The 11789-nt window shown below is 31.1% G+C and overlaps 1 protein-coding gene across 1 annotated transcript; it reads right to left on the reverse strand.

Annotated features, from left to right (window-relative positions):
* Positions 1-6521: 6521 nt before the first annotated feature.
* On the reverse strand, positions 6522-11789 carry LOC131843680 (myb-like protein F). Its single transcript, XM_059192367.1, has 4 exons — positions 11758-11789; positions 10497-10618; positions 8019-8142; positions 6522-7288 (listed from the first exon to the last, which is right to left on the reverse strand). The coding sequence occupies exons 1-4, from the start codon at positions 11779-11781 to the stop codon at positions 6551-6553; spliced, it is 1008 nt and encodes a 335-aa protein (XP_059048350.1). The 5' UTR covers positions 11782-11789; the 3' UTR covers positions 6522-6550.

Raw genomic sequence — 11789 nt, forward strand, 5'->3', positions numbered from 1 at the left:
TTCTCATATAATCTATTGTACTCATATCACATTTTATTTATTATAATTATTGAATATTTAAGTCATAAAATTAATAAAATAAATATATCATGAACATTATGTACAATAAATATTGAACATTTATGTAAAATAATAACTTACCTTATTGTAGTAAAATTGTAACTTAAAATATAAACATCACCGGATTTAATTGTTTTACTTCTTCGTATGTACACCCTTGATCTTAACTCTAGAACGACTTCTGCGTTACTGACATCACTACATTTGATAAATAGTGAGGAGCCGTGATTTTGATTTGCATACATCATTGTAAGGAATGAAATGTAGATAAAGAAAGGGATTTTAATCCCGCCCCATTCTATGCACCCTTTTTAGATATCTTACCATAGCCCCACGATTATATAATAAGGTGTTGTTGTTGTGACCACATGAAAAAAAGGATTAAGCTTTTTTTAAAAAGACATCGTTCAATTCAATTGAATGATATATTTTTTATCGATCACTTACGGAGTAGGCAACATTCTAAAGTCAAATTTCTCAACCGCGAGCCAAATCGATTACGTATGATATATTCAAGTAACAACTTCGTAAATTTTTATAATCGATCTCATGCTAATCCGCCTATTCTGGGTCTACAAGTACATATTTTCATTCTCAAATAATATGCGATGTATCTACTGTTGTTATATTAACTTAGTCTTGACCTATTCCGGTATATATCTACATACGGTTGCTTAAATATTTTTAAATATACTTTATCAGATTTAATTACACACTTAGACAAATTAAGCATTTGCTGGTTACATATATTTTACCGAGAATTTGAAATTCATCAAGTGGGGATCATCCAAGCAGCCTGGTTTATATTCTGTGTTTCGATTGAAGTGTAGGTAAGGGATAAGCAGGCATAACATCTTAGCTCTCCGGAATGCAATGCATCAGTAGTATCACGAACGCCACATGATAATTGCCAGATATATATATATTTTATTATAATACTTTATTGCACATATAATACAAAGATATTATAATTGAAAGATAATGCGAGCTAAGGTGGACTTATAAATAGAAGAGATCTCTTTCAGTCAACCTAAAAAAAACAGTGGCATAGGTGGTACTGAGTGGGTAATAACTGGTGCAAAAAAAAGTTCGTTACTACTATTATATATTGTAACAGTACTATTAATATTTATATTTTATAATGAATTTTCTCAATTGATAATGAGGAAGTAATTTTATTTTTTATACGCTGACGTTATAAACGATCAATTAATGTGTACAAAGATAAAAATAATGTTTAAAATTAAAAGGGATTTAGCTTCATATTTAAATCATCATCATCATCATCATCTGCTTCTTCCTTATCACATTTATTTGGGGTCAGTGAACTATATATAGATCGTTCCTTTAAGAGGTTTGTGTCCACGTAATAACGTTTTAATAAATTTACCTACGTTGTAGATATTTTTCAGTATTCGTTCTATCTCTATTCAGAGACCTTACAACTCCCCTCACCCAAACACTTTCAATCGAAATGTTACCATATCTTTTGTCGTATATTTACGTTCCACTCCACTCAGCTTACTGTATTACCTATTACAGTAAATAAATTTTGTTCAATATTCTGAAAACACTTTATAATTCCCATGTCTTGTATAATTTTATTATTTATTTTACCTTATTTTAATGAAAATCGAATTTTCAATTACGTTTAATTTCAAAATAAAAATGTTTCAAGAAAATGTAACTAGTTTGAAATATTGATGTTAGTTATCTTATCATTTGAACAAATTTTACCGATTTTAATCAGTTGTTGTACAAAATATAAATAGTAGCACGTTTTATGTAGAGTGGAATCAAGGACATTCAGCTTAATACTGACCGCCGATTGAAATGCTAACCACAAACAAGATTATATATATAATTGAAACTAAATGGAATCATGTAATTAATTAAAATCCTTATATAATTAAAACATGTAGTTACTTTTTGGTGAAACTATTATCTTTCAAGTACCGTGAGTTCACGTTCCTAATATTGAAAAAAGAGCTTCATTAATTTTTTCTTATTTTTGTATTCGTAATAAAGATATTGTTATTTTAAAATATTCTTAAATAAATTTAGTATTTAATCTCTTCTCTGATAGAGGAGATTGTAATACTGGATATCATGGAAAGGAACTGGAGCACTGTATGTACCATATAGTTTCTCAAATAACACCGTCCTGCATCTCTTGCGGTATTAATACTGATTATAATTATAATTATAATAATACTAACAAATATTTAATAATATTTATTAGTTGTCTAAGAAATTACTTTGATACATATTACGATGCAAACAACATCAAAGACTATTTAGACTCTGAATTTCACTAATTTTCAAACCATAAACAATTGCCATATTAAATGTTACCTGAAAAGGGTCTGTACTGAATCAGCATGCAATAGATAATTTTCTCATGACATCAAACCAGTTTGGCGAGTATTGGACAATACACTGGGCTAGAAAGACACCACTGTCCTTACTTCCTATAGTTTATTGTGAAAAGGGTTCGTCCAAAAACCAGTCTGACCACTTCTATGTGTGAGAAAGGACAGTATGAATGACCCTTTATTTGCAAATAGCGATTACTTGCAGTAGCAGTCCATTGTCTTGTCGATGGGTTCCTAAGACTTTGGCAGATATTCTTGTGTAATTTTTTTTTCTTAATTGTTAGTACACTAGGTATATAAAAAAAAAACAATATATTTTTTTTAACTTTACTTCACATCACTTAAGCTATAACGTAATATGAAAATTAAAAAATACATATAAATAAAGAATATTTCATTAATAATTAAATACAGTTTTGTAGAATATGTAAAATAGTTCACGGGTTCTTTAAACTTTTCAATGCTTGTACAACAAATGAGTATTTAAAATGATATAGACGAATACTATACTATACTTTTAATAATATAAATTCAAATTCAAATTCAAAAATCATTTATTCATCTAGGACATTTTAACCGCTTATGAACGTCAAATTTTTACATTATGATTTAAATTTTTTCCCTACCGTCCAGTTCGGTATATAGATCCAATTGAGAAGAATTGGCAAGAAACTCAATTGAATTACTTTCTTTTTTATAATAACAAAAGGCAAATATAGAGAATTCTGTAATTTACACTAAATCAAATTGGCACGAACATTTTTTGCCGTCCAACTACGTCACTGTAAGGGACATGTCGCATTTATTGCATAACAATAGAAAGCACCCCTTCGGTGGACAAGTGCAAACGTCTGGGCAAGTTACGACTACGAATTGCACAAAGGTGCATCAGTGGACAATGGTTCCCACGTTGGGAACTGGTCAAACTGGTTTGTCTAACCATTTAGGGTGGACAGCGACCCTTTGGTCGTCCTGTACTCGTAGGTACGTGACGTCCGTTATTTCGCTAGGATTATTTTTACTGTGTGTGTGGGAATATTCGCAATTCAATAAGACGTTGCTTGGTCTTGCATTTAATTATATTTGAATTGTAAATAGATGTGCAATCTGATAAACTATTTCTTAAAATAGAAAATACAAGATTTTAGTCGATATGTTTGTTTTAAACATGAAATATGAAAGTAAAATATATTTCATTAATAATAATTATAGTATTTAGTTTTTATTTAAGAAATGTATTTATCTTTTCTTAATTTAACAAAATTACCCTCTCTTTAATTATTTTTAAATTAATTCAACTATTTTCATAAACATAATATAATATATCCCTAGATTGCTTAGATGCAGTTATTTACCTGGTTTTCTGGCGTAGGCTACGGTAACCAATTAACATCAGACGGGTCATATGCATGTTGTCACAATCCTAGTATAAAAAAATACTTTCTAACATATATACCAATTAAACTACAGTTTTTATAGTTTATGTAATTGGAATGGAAAACAGGCTGAATGCCCACCAACCACAAGGTAAATGGTAACCATCACCATTATAGATGCATGAAGAGCACAACGGATATTACGTTCTCATGTAACGACCGTGACACCATTTATACGTTGCCATTTCAGAAGGCTAAGAGGGAATGCTTTTTATCCTTGATTTGGTCTCATGTATTTACCAATCACTAAGGTTAGCATAGACAGTATTACCTTTTTTTTAATTAGGTAAAAATTCGTCATCGTCATTATTATTTAACAGGGAATTTATATAATAAATACTTTAGTATACAAATTCCTTATCCTTAATGCGCAGAATAAGATTAAATTTATAGTAATATTAGATTAAAATATTTCTACATAGTCGAATGTGGAAAAATATTGTTAATTATTAAAAAAATATTTTATTCATTAATAATTGTTTTGATTCCCAGAGCTTTTTACAATATATCACAAAAACTAGGCTGTATGGTCTAAAAACTTTTGCCTGCCAATATGACATATAGAAAAACAATAAGAATAGGGATAAATAACAGACATTTATAGAAATCTTGGGTGATAAAAGGTGCTGAAATGTAACGTAAACAGTCGCCCTTGACTGCACAGCAACCCTTATGTTTAGCGAACAATTCTGCATCTGCATCCCTATAATTCAATATTTTTTTCTCATCTTAGTCGCGTGCCCCTTTTGTTAAGATTAAGGGTGGATGTATTATTCATTCCCCATGGTCCATGACCGGGAAACAGCGGATATTTGAACGTCAATTTGTATCACATTATTTACTTGAGTGGATTATTTTTTAATTATGGGTAAAAGTTAATTGGTAATGGAAATTAATTGCCCTATAAAAGTTTTTGCAAATCAAACTTACAATTTTTATACAGTTCTGTATCTATCGTTTTTGTTCGATCTTCCTCCAAGTGCTTTGAATTAGAATCAAAGTGGTTGCTACCGGGTAAATTCGCCGCGATGCATGTGCAGACGGGAGCATAATTCCATATTAATGCATTTAAAAAAAAATCCCTCAAGACCAACAAGATTATGAACAGTACCAGTTGCAGGTGAGTTATCGGCCTTTAATCCATTACCAAATAAAAAAGTAGAAAACGGAAAGGAAAAAGGAGGATGTAGTTATAAAAAAATAATCTACAGTTAATAAACTATTTTACTTTACGATTGTTTTGTCAGTTTATTTTAAACGAAGAAAATGTAAAAGAACCACACCGGATGGGATTTTCAGGAAGGACAATGTGAATGTCATTCTGACACTGTCCATTGCTAGCATTACCTCTAGTCCCTATTACTAACAATCCGGAAGAGATTGTTAGTAATAGGGACAACAACCCAGAACAATCACCTATCTCTCTAATCTAAACTTTAGTTGATAAATTTATAACATATATATATAATATCTTGTAACTTTCCTACATGACAGTTACTACCATTTCTCAACGGAACAGCAGTTAACAGTTTCTAAAAAGTCAGGCCATACGAGCCAGCTTCAAAACAATTGACTCATCTGACTATAGGGGCAAAACGTGATATCACGATAAGATTACCCGCATCTAACGGAAAATAGCGGTTATTTCAAATACACAATTACAATAAGTTGCGTATATTCTCCTTAGAACCTGTTTGCCCAGTCAAGGTGACGTGGGAAAGGGCAATACAAACTGCTGACCCCCGATTTGCATCTTCGCTCACATTCTGTAGGGTCACAAATGCAGGTAGGGACAAGCTAGATAATAATGCGTTAAAAAATAAAACGGTGACGTTGCGGAAGTGAATAGCTTTGTTTTCATTACTAACAATAGTGCAGGACTAAATACTAATATTTAATGGAAAAAAAAAATATGTTTCATTGACAATGTTAAAAGAATTATTAAAGATCCTTTCTAATATACCATACGTCTTATTCTGCAGGTTTCATCGCTTTTATCACAGTACCATGGAAAAAATACTGAGTTAAATATAACTGATTATTTTTTTCCAAGGCACTGCTCACTATCCACAGGAAGTTAGTATAATTTCAGAGTCCTCTCCTTCCAGTGCTCAGGCTATGGCGTGAGCTATGCAAGTTTTCTCGGATGTTGAAGATATTCATATAATATTGTAAATATATATAAGCCCAGAGTTCACATATTTGTATGCCACTTAGATATTAAAAAAAAGTTCATGTTACTATCGTTTATACAATATATAAAAAAACTTCAAATAGAAAATGATGTTTTAAAATTATACCTATTAATAGACTTATATATAGAATTGTCTTAATAATGTCAGTGTATTGCAAATAGACTTCAAAAACCAACCGCACATTATACTGACACTTCTACTTACCCAGATCAAGAAAATAAGTGTATTTTCTTACATTGTGTCATTTTGTTACTGCTGTCAAGAATATTTTAGTAGTTAGTAGGTAGGGAACTATACGTGACGAAAGTTAAGCTTACTTACTTACTTGCGCCATTTATGCATTTTAGATCTACTGTAATGTAAATCCATTATATTTTAAGTGGATCTAATATTGTTATTCAAAAACTAAAATACAAATTAAATTAAACAGTACTTTTAATTACAAAATAAATAACTATTTAAATTAAGTCTACTAATCGAACATCTACTGATAATTATTTAGAATTGGCTGCAAGATATATGCTTGCCCAGTTACTCTATCCACGACACGTCCGGTAGCATGTTCTAAGAACAATCTTGGTGCTATTGCCGCAGCATTTAAGTCAGCCTGATGATGTTGTCTAACTCCAGCACCACCTTCATAAGGAACATATTGATTCACGTCTTGTTGTGTATTCCCATTGTATTGATTTGTTTGTTCCTGATTGTTACTATTATCATTTTCTTTTACAACCAAAACGACTTGATTCTTCTCTTCTTTTGGAGTCTGATGTTGTTGTGTTTGTTTATTTTGTGTTCGTCTTTTTGGTGTTTTCTTCTGAACTTCAACATCTTCGTCTTCCTCAGAATATTCTTCCACTTTATGAGAAGAAGCTATATCCTGTTCTGCATTTTTACGATGTTGTTTTCTTGGTCTTGTTTTTTCTTGTTCTTCCTCATAGTATTCTTTTTGTGGTTTTCTGTTTTCAGATTTTTGTCTAGAATGTGCTCTCTTAGCTCGTCCATTTTCTTCATAGCTTGATTTTTCAGGGTCGTAATCGTCATTGCTATAAAATGCAGAATGATCACTTGGCTCATCATATGGGTCATTGGAACTATCTTGATAATTATGATCATCATGGTCACCATTATATCCGTCGTTATCCTGACTTCCAGTGTGTCCTGCGTGGTTTAAATCCCAATAATGCTCCCCATATCCCCCTTTTTTATCACCCCATCTTACCTGTATACGAAAAAAACACATTTAGTCTTGTTCATGATAGATACGAATAATTAATTATGTACGTTTAACTAACCACTAATAATTAGTGAGGAAAATTGAAAGTTAGATAAGAGCTGAGAAGTATTATGCACGGAATGGAGTTAGACTACTTAATAATTTTAAATTAAAGCAAACGGAAATATTAACATTTTATGCAAAAATGGAAAGTTGAAATGCGTTAATATTTATAATATAGTGACCTAACATAATGATTTATATTATGGTGACATTTATCTTTATTATATGACTTGGTCGCAAGCATTTGTTTATATCATACTTTGTGTTACATTTGTTGTATGTATGTATATAGGGTAATTAAGTAGACAAGATACAAATAAGTGCAATATAAAATGTATTAGTGCATTGTAAGGACAATGAAATTTTGTTTCTAATTGATTTCACAAATTAAATGGACATCTAATTAAAATAAAACAGAATAAGAAATATGGAAAAGAAACAAAATTTCAAAGACATAAAGCAGAAGAAGCATACTTTAGCGGAGAATAGTCCTGCCGAAGGCCTGGACCTCTCATGCCTCTCAGTGAAGTGGCGGTCGCTGCCCAGTCGGTGTCCTTGATCGAAGTCCTCCGAGGTAGGCAAGTGCCTATACCTTCAGGCAAGCCAAGCGAAGCGGGACAGAGAAAGAAACAGAACAGTTAGAGAGCAGAGCGAGATAAATGATAGTTGTTACTTTTCCCATATCCCTGTGGTTCTTAAAGTCTTTCTTCTCATACCGCTGCTCCCACGTGTTAGGATCCTCGCAAACATGACCGAACTCTATCTTGTACGGACTCAACTGTACTGAGAAAAAATCCCTATAAAGCAAATATCACCTAATAACATTTCAGTGTTCTATAGTTTGAAATAGAAAAATAAGACACTTTGGATGAAAGATGTAATTGTGAGAATATTAGGAGAATAGATATTCAGTAACATAAACAAGCTACATTCAAAGTTACACACAGTATGTGAGTTATAAAAAAGATAATAAAAATTATTTGATAAATTTACAAATTTAATCTATCTGTCAAAACTATTTGATCTGTTTAAAACAACTTAAATACGCATACAATATTAAAACTTACTATTCTGTAGATGAAATGGAATTAAAATGATGACCATAAAGAAACGTGTTGACGTAGGTAATATTTTTTAATAGATGGTAATGGAATGGTGCACCTGTTTGTTCTATCGGTTTACACTGATGGGGCACCAGTGGAGAAAAATGAGAATAAGGTCAAAGTGAATTCATTAGAAATTCATTATGATGTTTTCCAGGGGTAACCGCGTAGAGATTAGCAATGTAATGTAGTTTGCTATGCACAGTTAATTATCATTTTCTTATTCCTCAATTATTAATATGCCTTTTTTTAGTTTATTTAGGTCAAGAAACAGTTACACATTGTACATCTGACTTAAGACTATTTTGTAATTATTTTTAGCGAATGTGATAATTAATACAATTATATTATGCTGCTTTAAACTTATATAATCACTAGTTGTCCCGGAGAACGTTCTTTTGCCATATAAATTTAAGTAGGTATTAATATTGCTATTAAAAATAGGGATTGGGGATAGAACGATGAAAATTTAGGGTTGTATGTATTTTTAATGCCAAATTGTATAAAATAATACTAGGGGTGGACAACCCTTATCATTTAGGGGTATGAAAAATAGATAAATAGTAGCTGATTCTCAGTCCTACTGAATATGCATATAAAATTTCATAAAAATCGGTCAAGTCGTTTCGGAGGAGTGTAGTAACTAACATTGTGACACGAGAATTTTATATATAAGATGTAATCTATATTGTTAAGGGTAAATAAATACAAAATTTCTCTTTGAGACATTATGAAATATGTTCTCCATAGTGACAATGTAAACTAATTTATTTGAAGGTTATTATTCAAATTAGGTGTGCATTTGTGACAATGAGCAAGCAGCACTAGTCTTAGATATTGCAATGGGTTGCAACATGTGGGTTACAAGCGTACACAATGTTCTTGTATTGATCTTTATATGGACCGCAAAACGCAATCGCAAAATCTATCCAAAGAGTGATGATAATTTGCAGAGACTTGTATAACACATTTTTCATCTTTACTTACGTGGGAACAGAACAGTTAACAATTATCTATTCATAACAAACGCCCTAACACATCAACCTCTTTTGAAAATATTACCTGTACGATAATTTATTGCTCAATTCTCTAGTATTAACATAAATTTTATATACCTAGATAAGTCATTATATTTACTGGATTCCTGGTAGGTGATATTGACTTATATGAGAATTAGGTGAATACTGAATATATTTTATTTACAGTGTGTATCTTTGTCTTAAGATACGCACTTGTATTTATATATTATATCGTGTAATTCAGAAGAGTTAAGTTATGTAACGTAGTGATTCTTTGCTCAATGCTGTTAACCCTCTAAAATTGTCAATTTCAAAAATCATAGGATCACAAATCGGTATTCCATTTTTAAATCCATCACAAGCATCAGTTGTTTTTTTCTACTTATTAAAAACGTTATAACAACAAAATTTAATTTGCAGTAACAAATAATATATGAATTAGATGTAAAATTTTTAATATTAGATACTCGTATATGTATGTCCAACATTCTCTACGATGTACCTTTTAGTTCATGCGAAACAAAGAAAGTAATTTTACGGAAATAATGGAAATTGCTTTTGTAAGTAATAAGTTTAGTATCAAATCATCTGTTTTTTTTTATATAACACAGGGGATAAACGGGCATGCGGCTCACCTGATGGTAAGTGATTACCGCCGCCCATGAGCACCCGCAACACCAGGGGAATTGCAAGTACGTTGTCGGCCTTTTAAAAACGAATAAGCTCTTTTCTTGAAGGTTTCAATATCGTATCGGTTCCATTGCTGGAAGATGATTCCACAATGTGGTTGTGCGAGGCAAAAAGTTTCTAGAAAACCGTACTGTGGAAGACCGCCATTCATCCAGAGGATCAGGATGGTATTTCAGTTTCTGACGGGTGGTACGGTGGTGAAACTCAGCAGCTGGTATTAATCCGAACAATTCCTCAGAACACTCCCCGTGATATATGCGGTAGAAAATGCTATTCTAGAATATGCTGTTTTATATCGGCATAAAGTATGAGTAGGACCTGTAACACCCAGATACTTACTGAAAGAACTTAGCTTGTGCCTGAACTGTGCTAGGGTTGTTAGGCGGTGACTTCACTGAGACGCCCCTAGCGGGAATCCAAAATGGGCCGGCCGATAATATTAAGATGTAGCAGAACCATTTCTGAAAATTATATACTATTATTAAAATATTAATTTAATTCGTAGGAATAAATCTTAAGTGAATAGTATCGTTAAATAATTAATTATCAATACAAATTTATAAGATAAGTACCTATAGTAATATTTTTTTTACTGGGTATCTAACAAAATTATTTTTAAACTAATACTATATACATTATAGAGGAAGCGTTAAATAGTTGATTATCAAAATACAATTATAGTTATCTATAGTATATATCTAGTACTAGATACCTAAAAAATAAACCAATATCTTCTAAACATACGAGTATATTATAAAGAGGAAAGATTTGATTCGATTGCATTGAAGAAGCTCCGAAACTACTAGACCGATTTGAAAATTCTTTTACTATTAGAATCGTACATTGTCCCTGATGAACATATGCGATAGAATATAATTTTATAATATTAGTGATCCGTATGAAAATATTTAATACCGTGCGTAACCGGGGCGAGGCGTTAGTTTCTTATAAATACATAAATGTATTGATATCTCGCAAACTCTGGAATATAATATAAGGGCAATTATAACCGTTTTTACAAAAGAATGAGGTAGTGGATTCGAGAATATTATTTCTATGTTGTACGTTTATTACACTACATAAGTATATTCCTCAAGGGTTACAAGTAATTTTAATAATAATACCACAGATAAGATAAGACAATATATGTATAATAAAGTTACTTTTGTCGTTATAAGCTTTTTTTCAATAATGCAAATATTAAAGTCACTATACTTCAAATTTGTTATGCTTAAACAAGAACCCATAAACAAACAATCACAGTATGACCACCGTAACTATTGAACTTAAATGTTTTCGATCTGTCATTCGTAATAATCAACCCACTTTTATATTTGGCGACATCTTAACCCATATTTTCGGTAATTAATTAATTATAAAGTCAATGACACAAACACATTAACTTAATTTATATTGATTATAAATTTATATTCAAGAATATAAATTATAAATGGATATTATATATTAGAAAAATACCACTATATATACACAATCACTTTCACCTATCACTTCTTGTAATTCTTAACACTGACGTCAACTTATATACTTTTAAATTAACTGCAATGATTATAATGATTAATGATAGTAAATGATATGATACCGTTGTATTTTGACGTTGTGACATCTCGGCCG

Source organism: Achroia grisella, unplaced genomic scaffold (genome assembly GCF_030625045.1).
Source record: "Achroia grisella isolate CSIRO2021 unplaced genomic scaffold, CSIRO_AGI_Agris_v1 utg327, whole genome shotgun sequence".
Taxonomy (NCBI): domain Eukaryota; kingdom Metazoa; phylum Arthropoda; class Insecta; order Lepidoptera; family Pyralidae; genus Achroia; species Achroia grisella.